The following is a 16,188-nucleotide window of genomic DNA, read 5'->3' on the forward strand; positions in this document are numbered from 1 at the left end:
CCCCCCCAGTCTCTAGAGCTGTTTGCTGACGCGGGTTTTTCAGAGCCAGGCGCCAGCCCGCGGGTGGCTCTCTGCAGGTGTCAATTTATTCCAGAGATGAGGACACAGGAGTCCTCACCACTCACACCCAGTCATGCCCTCCCTTTCTTCAGGTCCTTTTAAGCTTCTGTTCTCCCATCATCATCTTCAGAAGGGGGCTTGGAGTTGACTCCCCAGTATCTCCTCTTCCTATACCAGGCTGGGCTCAGCCACCATGGCCTTGCTACCCCCTCTCCCTTCTCCTAACAGGGCCTGCCTCTTTTCACCCCTTTCCCTTAAGATACTTTGGGCCCTTTGCCTCCTCCCCTCCTACCAGCTTCTCTCCCTTCTTTCCCTCCCACAGGAGCCCTCCCCCATCTTTCTCCTCTGTACAGAGCTCTCTTCCGAGCATCTTTCCTGGCCTCTGCCAGCTTGTTCCAGCTCTTGCCTTCAGTCTCTCACCCCTTGCTCTTTTTTCATTTCTGTCTCCTTGGTGTTTCTCATCTTTCTCTCCTCCAAATACCTTCTCTGATTTCTGATTTTCTCCCTCAAGTGAGCTCTCTCTCTCTCTCTCTCCCTCTCTCTCTCTCTCTCTCTCTCACACACACCCACACACACACACACACACATACACACACACAGATGTTCACATGCACAAATATTCAAACCATATGTCATAGACAGCACAAACATACATACACACAAGTATATGTTCACATACACACTCAAACCACATATTCACATGCCATAGACCACACCACACACACACACACATACACACATACATACACACATACATACATGCTCATGCAGAGACATACCGACATAGACATTCACACACCTCAAGCTCTTTCTTTCCTTTATTATTTTTTCTTGATTTGGGGATTAAAGCAGAGAAAAGTTCCAATGTCCCTCATGACTTGGTCTTGGAAGTCACTCTTCATATTTTAGGGAGTATCTTACTGACTTCACAAGCAGTACAGTTCAAAGTGGGAGATTACATAAGTGCATGGATAGCTGAAGATTAAAATCACTGGGGATCACTTCAGAGACTAGATACCATACACTCAAAGGAGATTCTGCTTGCAATTCTAATTAGAAATGTGTTTAGTTGACTAGAACCCCCACATACCTTCCCTTTCTGGTGAGGACTGAGCATCGTCCAATGTTAGTGTTTATAAAGATATATCCTGTAATTCCTCACAGAAAATCTAGATGATCTGTGGTGATTTGAATGAGAAATGTCCCCCATAGGCTCCTCTCTCTCTCTCTCCCTCCTTCCCTCCTGTCTTTCCCTATTTCTCCCCCATTTTCTTCATCTCTGTCTGCCACATCTAGCTTCCCCTTCTTCTCCCCATCCTTCTGCCTTGCTCTTCCATTCCAGCCCAGGCCTGACTCCCCCAGCTAGGAAGAGTTGAGGGACAGGGGCTCAGGCCGCAGGCCCCCCCACTTCCCGCAGTGGGGAAAATGGTTTGGCCGGGAAGGGAAGGAGGGGGAGGGGGAGATGGGTTTTCTTCATCTCTGTCTGCCACATCTAGCTTCCCCTTCTTCTCCCCATCCTTCTGCCTTGCTCTTCCATTCCAGCCCAGGCCTGACTCCCCCAGCTAGGAAGAGTTGAGGGACAGGGGCTCAGGCCGCAGGCCCCCCCACTTCCCGCAGTGGGGAAAATGGTTTGGCCGGGAAGGGAAGGAGGGGGAGGGGGAGATGGGAACACACGGGGTCTGTGGGCCCATTCAAAGGATCATTCATGGGCTGAAGAGAGGCAGAGACAAAGAGACCAAGACGCAGAGACACGGCGAGAGCATCCCTAGGCGGAGACACGCAGACAGAGCAGGCTGGGGGAAACCAGGCGCAGGGTGGGATACCGGGAGGAGGAAGACCCCTAGCGGACCGCCGCGTAGCCCTCTCCACCCAGTCTGGCTTAGCTCCTACCTGGCTCAGCCCTGGGGCCGTGGTGCCTCCATCCAGGGCTCCGAGTGGGGGGCGGACGGGCTTCAGAATGGGGGCGGCGGCCTCTGAGCCCCCGCGGCCCCGCAGGCCCAGCCCCCGCTTGCAGCGCCTCACCCGGCGGGGGAGGGGGATCGCCCCAGCCCCGGGGGGCGGGGCCGGGATCCAGTCGATCCCCGGGAAAAGGAGAGCTAGGGCAAGGGGTCAGGGGGAGCCCAAGAACGGGGAACCCCGCAGTGGGGACAGCAGAGCGAGGAGGGAGCCACGGGACAAGACTGGATTGGAGATCCACTGGCTCTGTGGGCCGGCTTCGAGGGACCAGAAGGCGGTCCAGGCGGACGATCCTAAGGGATCGGGTGTTGGAGGAGTCCACGGCAATCCCCAGGGGCCCGGGGCCGCGAAGCGCAGAATCCGCGGTGCAGGGGCAGGGATCCAGCTGGAATCCTCGGGGAGGGGGAGGGATCTAGTTGATCCCGAGGGCGGGCGGGAGAGGGAGATCCAGAGAGTCAGAAGAGGGCGGGGGCCGAGTCCTGAGCCTCGAGGCAGAGGTCGGCGCGGCTCCTAGGAAGGAAGGCAGGGGTGGGGGAAGGCTTGGGGGAACGCTCAGCAGCCGGGAGGCCCGGACTCCTGGCTCTGCGCGCCAGGGCCCGCCCGCCCCGCGTCCATCCCAGCCGAGAGTGATGATCCGCCGGCGGAGCAGCCGCAGCAGCACCGCGCGTCACCGTGCGGCCGCCTCCCCCGCCCCCTGCCGAGAGAGCGGCGCACACCCCTCGCTCACACCCGCCTGCCCACCCGCCCTCCGGAGTGTGAGGGGACTGAAGACGGTGAAGGGGGCTGGAGGGCACGGACGGACGGATGGACGTAGCGGGCCGGGGCAGGGTGGGGACATTCCCCCGGATCTCCCATCCTCGGGGCTCTAGGGGTCTGTGAAGGGGGAGAAGAGCTGAACTGTAAGGAGCTGGGTAGCCGACAAGAAGGCGGAACCGTTGGGTATGGGGCGGGGCCATCCGCGGGGTGGGCGGGGTTTGGTGGCGGTGGGTGTGGCTTCGGCATCTGTGGGGCCGCCTCTTTTGAGTGGGTCTGGTCGGAAGCTGAGCAGGAGGAGCCTGTGGGGAAAGGGGCGGAACTTTGTGTGGGGACCGAGAGCTTTGGGAATTAGCGGGAGGTGTGGGTTGGGGGTGTCAAAGAGGCGATCAACTCGGAAAGTGGGCCAATCCATGACGCAAATCCTCTAGTCCCGCCCTCAACCCCGCCTCCCACTGATCCGTTCCTCCGCTCCTAATTGGTTCTAGTTTCTCCGCCCCCGGACGTCTTCACCACTCAGCAGAGGTTTTACAAAGGCGTAAGTAACCGGGGAAGGACCCGGGCGCCGAAATGAACACAGCTCTGATTGGGTACCTCTGAACTTTATTTGCATGGGCAATCTGGATTGGCTGGCCTCTTGGGTGGTCCGGGCGCTGTTGGTTCTGCGCGTGACCACCCACAGCCATGGCCGTGGTAGGGGCTGCTTTCCGTCGTCTAGGTGCCTTTTCCGGAGCTGGAGCCTTGGGCTTGGCCACTTACGGGGCACACGGTCAGGGGGACGTGGGACGCCTCTGGGCTGGGAGCTATATTTGGGGTCTGGTGCCGGGCGGGACCTATAGGAAATGCCCTGTCCCCCCTGGACTAGAGATCGTGTCGATCCCTAAACCTGAAAGTCTCTCAGTGGGTCACAGTACTACTCGACGTCTGTTTCCACCAATCGAGAACTTCCTGGGATGCCCCTTTTCACCAGTGTCTGCCTTGGTCCCCCAGGGTTTGGGACGGTGGAGGCTTACGCCTCTGATAACCTTTGCTTCTTCTCTCCACAGGCGCTCAGTTCCCGAATGCCTACGGAAAGGAGGTGAAGTTACTGCGTGGGGGCTCCTGGACTCCGGGCTCCGGAGGCACAAAGTCTGGGGGCCCTGAAACTGGGGCGTAGGGGGCTTAGAAAATACAGGGTCGGAGGATGAATGAGACGGGGACCTAACGCAGGCCTCTGGAGAAGCAAGGGCATGCAAGCCCTGTGTCTTGGGGGCCCGAGGGAGTGGCAGGCGGGGACTTCAAAGGTGGAAGTGTTTGGAGTGAGTTTAGATCCTGTGTGTCACCTAAGGTTCCTGGGCTCCGTTGTTACTTAGGAAATACCTCTGTCTCCTTTTTCTTGCAGCTCTTTGATAAGACCAACAAACACCACTTTATACACAGCCTGGCACTGTTAGGGGTACCCTGCTGCAGAAAGCCCCTCTGGGTAATCAATCCCCTGGTCTGATTCCGATCAAACCCCATCTACTCCTTCAGACTGCTCTGTTATCATAGTGTGTTGTATTCTCTGTCTCTTTCAGGCGGGGTTGCTGCTAGCCTCTGGAACAACCTTATTTTGCACCAGCTTTTACTACCAGGCTCTGAGTGGAGACCCTAGCATCCAGATTATGGGTCCAGTTGGAGGGAGCCTGCTAATCTTGGGCTGGCTTGCCTTGGCATTTTGAGGTCTTTTGTTTAAGTACTCAGCCTTGGGCTTTTGGGGAACTTGGAACAGAAAGAAAAATAAAAGAGAAAGGCAAATAAAGAACTTTGGAGTCTTTGTTCATATAACCTATTGAGCAAGGAAGGATGAGAGTCAGCCTTTGCACTCTTTCTAAGACTTACAAATAAGACATGGTTCTTTTCATTATGTTATGTTACCAGATTTATAAAGAATGCTTGAGATAATGCACAATCTTACTCAAGTAGCACATGGGAGTATGTATTTTAATAAGCTCATCATATAGTTCACTAGAATTTTTTCCCAATGCTGGGGATTAAACCAAAGCTTTGGGAGTGTTAGGCAATCCCATTGAGTTACATCCCTAACTGCCCCCTCCCCCAGCCCTTTTTGAGATACTATCTTGCCATTTAGTCCAGGCTGGCCTCAAACCTATCCTCCTGTCTTAGTCTCCAGATTGCTGAGATTATACATTGTACCATTATACCTAGCTTCACTAGAATTTGATTACCTTTAAGATAGTGAATTTTAGTCCTGTTAGTCTACAAATTTGATGCATACCCACATACTCTAGAAGTGAGGGTTAAGGCTAGACAGGAATGTCATTAGTTGTAATATATGTTGAGGTTTGAGGCAGGAACTATGTATTGGACATCAGAAAATGCTTTTCAGTGCTTGAACTGAGCCTTATAAAGGTGATCTGTTCTGTGAAGGACATTCAATGAACAGAGATTGAGGTAAGAGGGGGAAGGGTTTGGGGGCAACATGAGTTTTCAGTATGACTGAGTTTTGAAGTTAAAACAGGAAGGAAGACACAGTGGCAGAGCAGGCTGTCCACAGAGTGGACAGACTTAGGAGATGTTTAGGGCAACATTTAGTGAGCCAGTTTTGACTGTATGTCAGATACACAAGGAGGTTCAACCATGAGCAAGACAGATGCAGTCCTTTCCCTAATGGAATCTCTTAATCACTCGTAGAAACTGGGTCTAAACAACTAAACACACAAATTGATGAGTTGTGTTATGTGTTTGAAAAGAGCAGTGGGACAGCTGGGCAGTGAAGAATACCCACACCACTGCTGTAGATGGAAAGACCTCACCAAAGAGGTCCTGTGAAAGCGGGACTGATCAGGGACAAAAGGGAAAAGTGTATTCTGGGAAAAGGAATAGCTAGCAAGACAGCCTGGAAGGAACAGCTCACAATCCTGAGGTAAGAGATAATTTGGCAAATAGAAAGACAAAAACTATTGTGGCTGCCATGTACTGACCAGGGTATCCCAGATGGCTATTAGACATCTAGTGGTAAGCTGCTTAAACTCTTTGCAATGGTAGGTCACTGAAAAAAATTTTTGTTTTGGTCTTTTTGAGACAGGGTCTCCTTGTAGCCTCAGCTGTCTTGGAACTCACTATATAGACCAGGCTGGCCTCAAACTCACAAAGATCCACCTGCCTTTGCCTCCCAAGTGTTGGGATTAAAGGCGTGTGCCACCACACCAGGCATCACTGAAAATTTTAAGTCATCCTTTTACGTTTCTATTTGTATGTGTGATTTTGTTTTGTTTTGTTGTAGTTTTTTTTTTGTTTTGTTTTTTGTTTTTTTTTTTTTTGAGACAGGGTCTCCCTGTATCCCTAGCTGACCTGGATTCACTATGGAGACCAGGCTGGCCTCAAACTCAGATCTGCCTGCTTCTGCCTCCCGAGTGCTGGGATTAAAAGCATGCGCCACCACACCCAGCATGTTGTAGTTTTTTAAAATATATTTTTATTTTATGTGTACGAGTGTAATGCCTGCATGCATGTAAGTGTGCCTGTGTCATGCAATGCCCTGGGAGATCAGAAGACAGCGTCAAATTCCCTGGAACTGGAGTTACAGACAATTGTTAGCTGCCTTATGAGTGCTGAGAATTGAACCTAAGTTCTCTGCAAGAGCAGCTAGTGCTCTTAACCACTGAACCATCTCTCTAGCCCCTGTTTTGTTTTGTTTTCTTAAATATATATGAGGGGTATGCCTGCATGTGTGTAAGTCAACCCAAGTCGTGCAGTGCCCTTGGAGGACAAAAGAGGGCATTGGGGCCCCTGGAACTGGAGTTATGATGGTTGTCAGCTGCCATGTGGGTGTTGGGATTCAAGCCTGGGTCTTCTGCAAGAACAGCCAGTGCTCTTAATTGCTGAGTCATCTCTCTAGCCCCTTGTAGTTTTTGGAGGCATGGTCTCCTGTATCCCAGGCTGACCTCAAATTCCTGAGCTAGCTGATGGTGACCTTGAACTTCCTGTTCTGTTTCTACCTCCTTAGTGCTGAGATTAAAGGCATGTGCTGGCATTACTGATTTTATTGAGTGCTGAGCAAACTCAGTGCTTCAAGCATGCTAGGCAAACACTCTCCCAACAGAGTTACTTCCCAAGCCCTGTTTTTTTTTTTTTTTTTTTTTTTTAAATTTAAATTAATTTAACCCAGCTAGGCTTAAAGGCACATTCCTTTAATCCCAGCATGCAGGAGGCAAAGGCAGGCAGATCTCCATTTCTGTTTCAGTTCAAAGCCAGCCTGGTCTACATACCATGTTCCAGGCTAGCTGAGGCTATAGAGAGACCCTGTCTCAAAAAGACCCCCCCACACAAAAAAAGTTAATTTAAGCCATCTCCTCCCACAAGCAAAGAGGTAGAAGATAGGTACAATGGTCATCATTTGATACAAGAAAAGATGAGCTTGGGGCTGGAGAGATGACTCAGTGGTTAAGAGCACTGGCTGCTCTTCCAGGGGGCCCAGGTTCCATTCTCAGCACCCATATGGTGGCTAACAACCATCTATAACTCCAGTTCCAGGGGATCCAACACCCTCTTCTGGCCTGTATGGACTTTGCATGACACTGGTGCACTTATACACATACGGACAAAACACTTATACACATAAAATAAATAAGTAAATAAAATTTTAAGAGAAGATGAGCTTAACGTCTCATAATGCTTCTCTGGTCCACATGCAGAGTAATGCTCCAAACCATTGCTATGGTCTCTGTTGCCTGGATGATGGTCCAGGTTCCCTTTACTCATCTTCATAGCCTGTCAGAATCAGATTCACATCATGGTTACAGAAAAGGATGTGGTTACAGTTTCCCCAAGGAAAGGGCTTAGTCCTGATGAGATGGAGGTAGGCAATGAACTAGGGTCTCAAGTCTCTGTGGTATGACTTCAGGAAAACATTGAGCATGCTCACTCCTATCCTGGGCAGCACAATGAAAGCGAGGGCCTTCCATATGCATGCCGAACCCTCCACAGTGGGTGCCACTTACCTTAGGCCAGCCTAGCAGGTGAAAGATCCCTGACATGCAGTAGTGCTGTGCCATCATCTTGGACCTAGACCACCCTGATTTTTTTTAAGACAGGACCTTGTTATTCAGCCTAAGCTGGCCTCAAATTTGTGATCTTCCTGCCTCTGTTTCCCAAGTACTGGCATGTACTACCATATCCAGGTTGTTTTATAAAGAACAATTTGTATACTATATTGAGGGTACATTATTTTCCTGAAGGTATGAATTCAGAAAAGTGCAGACTCTCTCTAAATGATAGGATTTTTAGGTAATCTCAGTTCTGTGTCTTTTTTTTTTTTTTTTTTTTTTTTTGAGACAAGGTCTAGACATGTAGTCCATGCTGGTCTGGGACTTCCTGTATAACCAGGGTTGACCTCAAACTTGTGCTGGGATTATAGTTGTGCAGCACATCTGGCTCTAATCCTGTATCTTTAATTACAATCTGTCTCTATTTTTCTAAGCCCAGAATTTCTATTTCCTACTCTAGTCTCTGCTAAGTGCAGATTCTTTTTATTATTACTGTATGTGCATGATGTGTGTGTATGTGAGTGCAGGCACTTGTGTACCATGATAGAGATCAGAGGATAGCGTTCAGGAATCAGTTCTGTCCTTCCAGCATGGGCTCTGGGTACTGGATTCAGGTCATGCGATGGGCACAGCAAGTGCATTTACCTGCTGAGCCATCTCTCACCAGCCCTAAACTGCAGATTCCTATGCCAACAACTTTGGTTTGGTTTGTTTGTTTGAGGTGGGTCCTTGTAGCCCAGGCCTTGAATTTGCCTTGTAGCCAAGGACAACCTTGAACTTTTTTTTTTTTTTTTACTGTACGTGTATGAGGGTTTTCTGCACCACTGTACCATGTGTATGCAGTGCCCATGGGGGCCAGAAGAGGTGTTGGATCATCTGAAGCTGGAATTACAGACTGTTGTTAGCTGCCATGTGCTGAGAAGGGAGCCCCCAGTCCTCTGTAAGAGCAACCAGAGCTCTTAACCTCTGAGCCATCTCTCCATCCCTGACATTGAATTCTTGATCCTCTACCTCCCAAGTGCCAGGATTAGAGGTCTGTGTCACTATGCCTGGCTTGCCAATAGCTTTTAAGGCAGCCCTGGCCAAGAGTGTGCATTAGTGTAAAAATTCTGGGAGCTGGCACATCCGGAACATATATATTCAACTTATGGGTGGAAGCAGAGGGAGGGATCTGTGGTCTATAGCCTTTATTGGGGTTCAGAGCATTACACGTATTGGTTTCCCACAACAGGATTGGACTACATAATTTGAGGGGAACACAAGGCAAATGTAGGGAACTCGAGGATTACATTACTGGGTTCACCAGGCTTAAAACAAAAGTGAGTTAAAAAAAAAAGTGAGGTGGTCAAGTGGTTCAAAGTATGGGCTTTAGCTCACTAAAAACCAAAAATAGGATTGAGTGGAGGGTACCTTGAACTATGTGTGCTGGATAGCTTTAGTGTCAATGTGACATACCTGGGTTGAGGGAGCCTCAGTTGGGGAATTGCCTCAATTGGATTGGCCTGTGGCCATTTCTGAAGGGCGTCTTCTTGATGAGTGATGTGGGAGGGCCCAGCCCACTGTGGGTGGTGCCACCCCTGGGCAGGTGGGCCTGTGTTGCATAAGAAAGCAGGCTGAGCAGGGGCCAGAGGAGCAAGCCAGTAAGCAGCATTCCTCCATGGCCTGTGCTCCAGCTCCTGCCTCCAGGTTCCTGTCCTGAGTTCCTACCTTGGGCTCCCAGATGAACTGTGACCCGGGATATGTAAGCTAAATAAACCCTTTCCTCCCCAAGTTGGTATTGGTCAGAGTGTTTTATCACAGCAAGGGAGAGACAAACCAGGACACTATGTAAATCATGCATATGGCAAACCAAGGACAGGACGAGTGGAAGCTAAAGACTGGGTCATAGCTCAATGGTGGAGCACTTGACTAGCATGTATGAGGCTCCAGGTTCCATTGCGAGAGAGAGAGAGAGAGAGAGAGAGAGAGAGAGAGAGAGAGAGAAATTGGTAAGAATAGAGCTAGGACAATTCTTGTCAGGTTTCTTAACATTCCTGCAAGTTTGGTGTGTGTGTGTTTTGAGACAGAGTCTCACTATGCAGCCCTAACTGGCCTGGAATTTGCTATGTATACCAGGCTGGCCTTGAACTCCTAGAGATCCTGCCTGTCCTTTGAGAATGCTGGGATTAAAGGAGAGCCACCATGACCAGCATGAAGTTAGTGGAAAGGTAAGCTAAGAGATGAGGCAACTTGCTCTGCATTGTGTGGCTGTAAGCTAAGCTGGATGACCCATGGTTCATATTCTCCTCTATCAATTCCTAAAGCTAAGTTTTATTCCTCTACATAACAAGAAATTCATATTTCAGCAGTGGAGACAAGCCCTCTTCAGTGCAGTGTGCCCAGTCTTATACTGAAGTGGGCTTGTTCAGACTTCAGGGACTGTTAAGGCTTCATTCCACTCATTTATTGCATTTTCAGCATTAGTAAGAATTCACCAGAAAAAAGGAACAGGATCATAGCAGTAACAAGTCAGCAGGGAGAACTGGATACTTGAAACTCAGGATTGGATGGGCAGGCAGTAAACGACTGATTATAACAAGGGTGGGGCCTGCACTGTGCTAAATGAGCCAAATGAGTCAACTTCCAGTTCTCTTTTTCATCCTATCTCTGAGCCATAATCAAGTCATGTTGGCCCAAGTGCACATCACCACTATTGCTATTGCCCTGGACTCTGGTCCAATCTACCATCACATTGTACCTAGATTTCTGCAAGAACTTCCTCCCTGCCTTTGCCTGCCTACAGCCTCCAGGCTGGCAATGCATCCTGAAAGAGAGTCTAATTCTCAGCTTTGACTGTACAATATAAGCTAGAATTCTCAACGTTCCTGGATCTGCACCTCATCTGATATTCAAATGTAATTGGTAAAGAGTAGGACCCAGATAGAGGCCCCTCCCTCCCTTCCTTCCTTTCTTGATAGTGTCTCATTCTGTAGCCCAGGCTGGCCTAGAACTCCTGGTGATCTGCCTCAGTCTCCTAAGTGCCGTGATAACCATGCCCCGCCTTCCTTCTTTTGGAAGGAGGGGTCTTTTGAGACAGGGTCTCCCTATGGAGGCCTGACTTTTTCTGGAACTCGCAATGTAAAACAGCCTGGTCATCTATTTTGTGGCCATCCTACTGCTTCTCCCTTCCGAATGCCAGGATTGCAAGCGTGTGCCGGCCACCAAGCCGGTCGGAAAGCCTTTCCGTTCACAAATGTCTTCCCCTGAACCTCACCTCACGCACCCTCATTATTGATCCCTTTTGGCAGCTTGTCACCCGTGTGTCTGGGTGCGCCTGAACCGAGAGGTGCTTGTGTGGGTCAACGTAGCGTCAGGGAGAGAACACAGCGAGGTAGCCCTAAGGAGGTAGAAAGAGAACCGGGAGCCAACTCTGGAGGCCAATGGGTGAGTGCAAAGCGGATTCCGCTGCGTCAACAAGGCCCGAACCGCCCTTAAGCGGAAGATCCCAGGGTCCAGCGCGGCACGCCACGGGAGGGCAACGCAGCGGCCGGGCTTCCTCCCGAGGGGCACCGAGCACTCCGGGCGCGCGGTACAGGGACTTAACCCGCAGTCCCGGGCCAGAGCCCGGGTCTCCACGCCTCCGCAGTTGGAGCGGAAGGGGCGGGGACGAGGCGAAGGGAAGGCGCTCAAGGTCCAAGGTCCAAGTCCCTCCGGAGAGGTTGCAGGGGCGGGGGAAGCGAAGGAGCCTGCCTCTGCGCAGACGCCCCGCCCAGCTGGAAGGGGCGGAGCTTAGGCGCCCCGGGGGCGGAGTCAGATCCTGGACCAGCCTCCACCTGCGCCTGTGAGCCCCCGAGTGCGTGGGCCCGGGTTATCCTGGGGGGCTTCAGGTGAGCGGGGGGCACAGAGGAGTCCGGGAGACCTCCCTCGAGGTCAGGGCGTCTGTCTGACCGCAGGTCCATCTGTCCTGCAGTCTGTCAACAGCCGCCTCCGCGGAAAATGGGAGAACAAAGGGAGGGGGCGGTCCTGGGGCCCCTGAGGGAATTCAGGGTCCCAGGTACCCCGCCCCGCCCGCTGACACTTCCGGTTTCTCCTGGGGTCCTAGGCGCCGCCCAAGAGACCCTGGGCCGGTGCTGGGCGCTGCTGCCTCTTCGCGCTTGCCTGTCCGTCTTTGTGTCTGTCTCTTGTCTGTCTGGCTGTCTCCGAGCTTGCCTCCACTCCAGAACTAAGCCTCCCGGACACCGTCGTCCCACGAGCCCCCGCCCTTTCCTATGGCTGGTAAGTGGGCGCCAGGCTGGGGGGGTGTCTCCGTTATCCCCCCATGAACTTGGGTGCTGGGTGTCAAACACATCCTCCAGGAATGTGCTCCGACTGGCTGCGTGGGGCCCTCCCTTCCTCCCGGGGAGCCACCGCCCTGCTCCCCTGCCCCATCTTTCTTTACCTCTTCTCCCATTTCCCGCGGGTGCTCGCGACCCTGAAAAATAAGGGAATGAAGCTATCGGTACCTTTCTAACCTACTCTTGCTCCCCTACAGGCTACTTGCCCCCCAAAGGCTACGCCCCTTCACCCCCACCTCCCTACCCGGTGACTGCTGGGTATCCGGAGCCGGCGCTGCATCCTGGGCCGGGACAGGCTCCAGTGCCCGCCCAGGTGCCTGCCCCTGCGCCCGGCTTCGCTCTCTTCCCCTCTCCAGGCCCTGTGGCCCCAGGGTCTCCTGCTTCCTTCTTGCCCCTGCCAGGGGTGCCTTCTGGTCTCGAATTCCTGGTGCAGGTGAGTGGGAGGGAGGATGACTGGGAGGACAACTGGATGTTCAGGCTGGCGTGCTAATGTCAGCGCTGCTCTTAACTCTACAGATTGATCAAATCTTGATTCATCAGAAGGCTGACCGGGTGGAAAGTAAGTAGAGGGAGGATCTGATTTGGCCTCGTGATCATTGCTGGAACAGTGAGCTTCTGGGCAGGTGAGGCACCTGAGCCTCAGCATGTCACCTTTAACAGCGTTCCTAGGCTGGGAGACCTGTAACAGGTATGAACTGCGTTCCGGGGCCGGACAGCCCCTAGGTCAGGCGGCTGAGGAAAGCAACTGTTGTGCCCGTCTGTGCTGTGGTGCTCGCAGGCCGCTTCGTGTCCGCCTAGCAGACCCTGGAGACCGAGAGGTGCTGCGTCTGCTCCGCCCACTTCACTGTGGCTGCAGCTGCTGTCCCTGTGGCCTTCAGGAGGTGGGCAGGACCGGTTTTGTGGTGGTGGGTCTGAAGTGTGAGGCAGAACCCAGGAAGAGGTATGGGTGGAATAGGAATGGGTGGGAGGGCATGGGAGATTTAGTGAGGGGGCTGAATAGATGGATGACAGAGCTAGCACCAGTGAAGAGCTCTGGCCAGGGTATCCTAGCTTGACAATGACCCTGTCTTCCTCCCACTCCAGATGGAAGTACAGGCTCCACCTGGTACCACCATTGGCCACGTGCTACAGACCTGGCATCCCTTCCTTCCTAAGTTCTCCATCCAGGATGCTGATCGGCAGACTGTCCTACGAGTGGTGGGGCCTTGCTGGACCTGTGGCTGTGGTACAGACACCAACTTTGAGGTATCAGGAATAGGGGGAAGATTCCTAGGCCCTTCATAAATCAAGATGGGAGCTGACAGTATGGCACAGTGGATAAAGGCGCTTGCCACTAGCTTGACAACTTAAGTTCTATCCATGAGTCCTACATAGTGGACAGAGAGAACCAACTCCTACAAGTTTTCCTCTGACCTCCACACACAGGCCATGGCACATGCATGTGCCCACACACAATGAATAAGTAAATAAATAAATGTAATTAAAAACAAAAAAACCCCAAGATAGTAGCCTCCATTCTGTAGGATGGCTTAAGGTCAAAACTCTAATCTTGTCATCCAAATCCACTGTGATTCCTACCACACTTTCAGTTTTCTTCCATTCAGAAATGGGATGGCCCTGTGATCCTATAATGTTACCTATAGCCCTGTATTGGGAGTGGGGGAATCTAAGACCTACTTGGATCTGGGGTGAAGGATGATTATCTTTTAGTTTTCCTTCAGTCCTTAAGTCTGCCATGTAGCTGTTGTACCTGTCTGTGAGCACAGACCCTGCAGCAAGCACTGATTGATTATCCTGGCTTGTCCTGCAAACCTGGAAGTCCCATCCAACCTGAAGTCAAGGTGTTTTCTTCACTATGGCTTCCTATCACCAACCTAGAACCTGCAGAACCCAAGTGGTTTGAGTTTCAGAATGAGACTTGGAAAACACTTTGGCTTCTAGAAGACAAAGATACTCCACAGACCCCTGAGTTCTTTAAGGGATAGTCCTCTGTGCTGATAAGGAGAACCAACAGGTATTATCCAGCAGAGGTACTTTCCCAAAGGTTACTTGTAAAAAGTGAGTCACCTTGGTAGTCAGAGGCAGTTTCTGTGATGAGAGCCAGTTGGGAAGGAAATAATTGTGTGATCTCTGGATGGGAATGTGTATATTTTAGGATTCTCATAGGGTCAGTGCCCCTTTTATACCATTTTGAATGGTCCATACTTGAACCTCAGTGGGGACTCTAGAGATGGCGGAACAGGCCTTGCCCAGCCTAGAATTAGGCTACAGGGAATAACCTAGAGCTATAGAACAGTAGAGAAAGGGGATGGAGAAGATACAGAAGGAAATAACTGTAGTTATAGTCACTGGAGACTGAGCACACAAAAAGGACCAGGAATTCACTGTGAGTTACCACTTACTTCCACAGGGCTTGTTGCTGGGCTCAGAGAGGCCAGTGAGAATCATGGTCCTCAGAGGCTACCTGCTAGAACACCTGTCTGCTGCTAGGCTAGATGAGGTTCACATACAATGCTGGACAGGGTTCTCCGCTGCTTTGCAGATTAAAATCACCCTTTGGGCATATATATAGCCTCCCGGAGGATTTTGGCACCTGCCTTTGCCTTCTCAAATAGGCTACTTTGGATAGGACATACACTGCATGCACCAACTGTGGTAACCAAAGCAAACTTAGCAACTAGCTGTTTATCACTGATAGGCAGTTATGTCATTCATAACTTCGGAAAACAACAGATCTGAATCTAAATCCTGATTTTCACAGTATATTCATGTAACTAAAGGTCTCTCAATTTCCCCTGCTGTCACATAGAAACCCAAACTATTGGGAAGATTCACCGAGTGTAGAGTCTACACAATTCATTCATGCAACTGTGGAGTGAGACTGGAGGCAGCTGAGATTGGTGGCATTTTCCCCAGTTGGATCCTCCTTATGTTCCAACAGGTGAAGACTAAAGATGAATCTCGAAGTGTGGGCCGCATCAGCAAGCAGTGGGGAGGGTTGCTACGAGAAGCCCTCACAGATGCAGATGACTTTGGCCTACAGTTCCCAATGGATCTAGACGTGAGAGCAAAGGCTGTGCTCCTGGGAGCCACGTTCCTCATTGTAAGTTGGCTGCCCCTGCCCTTCCCTTCCTGCTACTCCTTTGCTGTCATTTGAAACTTTGTATACTTCCTCGACTCTTGCTAGAAGGTTAGGGATATGTATGGTGAGTTGTGGGTCCCGAGCTATGTTGTGACAGCTGAATCACACTGGCACAAACAGATCTTCCATTGACAGTAGCTTTCTCTTAGGATTACATGTTCTTTGAGAAGCGAGGTGGCACTGGACCCTCTGCCATTACCAGTTAGAAGTCACATCAAGGTGAGGAGACCATCACCTCAACCAGAAGTCAAGATGGTCACCTGCCCAGGCCTGCCTCTCCTCAGAGGCTACCCCTTTCTTCAGTGTACCCTACAGGGGACAGACAGGGGTGATGGAGTGGCTGGGAGCCATTGTGTCCTATCCATCCCCTCTCCCCCTGCCCTCCTTCACCTGTAGCCCTGCAGAAGAGTATGTATGAGAGCTTTCCCCCACTGTGTTCTACCATCTCCCAGCAGTCCCAACGCACACAAGCTTATCAGCTTTCCAACTTTCATACCCACTCCCTCCCACACTAGTCTAAGGCCTCTGCATGAGAGGAGGTCTCTGGAATCCAGGACTTAAGTTTTACAGCAGGGCTAGTGGGTGAAGGGCAAGCAGCCACCAAAGATGGCAGACATGCCACCCTTCTCCTGCATCCATTTGGCCAGTTAGTTTAGCCTCAGACTGTGGCACTTGGAAGGGATTCCTGCTTCCTCACACCTGTAGAGGTCGGGTCCCAGTGCCAACTTCCTTTCCCCTTTGGGCCCTGCTGGTGCTTGCTGTAGCTTCCTGTGCCTTATTTAACCACCCCTTCCTTCCCCTGCTGTAGGAAGGAGACTGCATCTTTGTATGTATTCATATAAACTTTGTAACTTTTTAAACATTGGAGGAGTATGTAATGGGAGCAGGTAGAAGAAAGAATTGATACGGGATCAAGCATGGTAACCACAACAACAGG

At 51.2% G+C, this 16,188-nt stretch overlaps 3 protein-coding genes across 9 annotated transcripts in view; 2 read left to right on the forward strand and 1 right to left on the reverse strand.

The window, feature by feature from the left end:
* The window catches only part of Nlgn2 (neuroligin 2), a 15,968-nt gene extending 13,283 nt beyond the window's left edge, over positions 1–2,685 (reverse strand). The window contains exon 1 of one of the 3 annotated variants that reach the window (XM_008855819.2): positions 1,951–2,685. The gene's annotated coding sequence lies outside the window, so the exon portion shown is untranslated. The remainder of the gene's footprint in view (positions 1–1,950) is intronic. The other 2 variants (XM_029557498.1, XM_029557499.1) reach the window with 2 other exon arrangements.
* On the forward strand, positions 2,619–4,552 carry Tmem256 (transmembrane protein 256). 3 transcript variants are annotated; one of them, XM_029557500.1, is made up of 5 exons: positions 2,619–2,844; positions 3,258–3,307; positions 3,816–3,847; positions 4,151–4,231; positions 4,326–4,349. In XM_029557500.1, exons 1-4 carry the CDS (start codon positions 2,646–2,648, stop codon positions 4,200–4,202), a joined length of 333 nt encoding a protein of 110 aa, XP_029413360.1. In that variant the 5' UTR covers positions 2,619–2,645; the 3' UTR covers positions 4,203–4,231; positions 4,326–4,349. The 3 variants fall into 3 exon arrangements, with proteins under 3 accessions (XP_029413360.1, XP_008854043.1, XP_008854042.1); XM_008855821.3 differs by lacking the exons at positions 2,619–2,844; positions 3,258–3,307 and adding an exon at positions 3,388–3,487 and having other exon boundaries at positions 4,326–4,552; XM_008855820.3 differs by lacking the exons at positions 2,619–2,844; positions 3,258–3,307 and adding an exon at positions 3,391–3,538 and having other exon boundaries at positions 4,326–4,552.
* A 6,649-nt stretch (positions 4,553–11,201) lies between these two features.
* Positions 11,202–16,111, forward strand: Plscr3 (phospholipid scramblase 3). Of its 3 annotated transcripts, XM_008855826.3 has the most exons (9): positions 11,455–11,662; positions 11,878–12,050; positions 12,307–12,542; positions 12,626–12,668; positions 12,770–12,797; positions 12,888–12,990; positions 13,193–13,354; positions 15,051–15,212; positions 15,401–16,111. In XM_008855826.3, exons 2-9 carry the CDS (start codon positions 12,044–12,046, stop codon positions 15,455–15,457), a joined length of 798 nt encoding a protein of 265 aa, XP_008854048.1. In that variant the 5' UTR covers positions 11,455–11,662; positions 11,878–12,043; the 3' UTR covers positions 15,458–16,111. The 3 variants fall into 3 exon arrangements, with proteins under 3 accessions (XP_008854047.1, XP_008854045.1, XP_008854048.1); XM_008855825.3 differs by lacking the exon at positions 11,455–11,662 and adding an exon at positions 11,202–11,219 and having other exon boundaries at positions 12,770–12,990; XM_008855823.3 differs by having other exon boundaries at positions 11,392–11,662; positions 12,770–12,990.
* The last annotated feature ends 77 nt before the right edge of the window (positions 16,112–16,188 follow it).

This window comes from Nannospalax galili, unplaced genomic scaffold, assembly GCF_000622305.1.
Source record: "Nannospalax galili isolate Female #2095 unplaced genomic scaffold, S.galili_v1.0 scaffold146, whole genome shotgun sequence".
NCBI lineage: Eukaryota > Metazoa > Chordata > Mammalia > Rodentia > Spalacidae > Nannospalax > Nannospalax galili.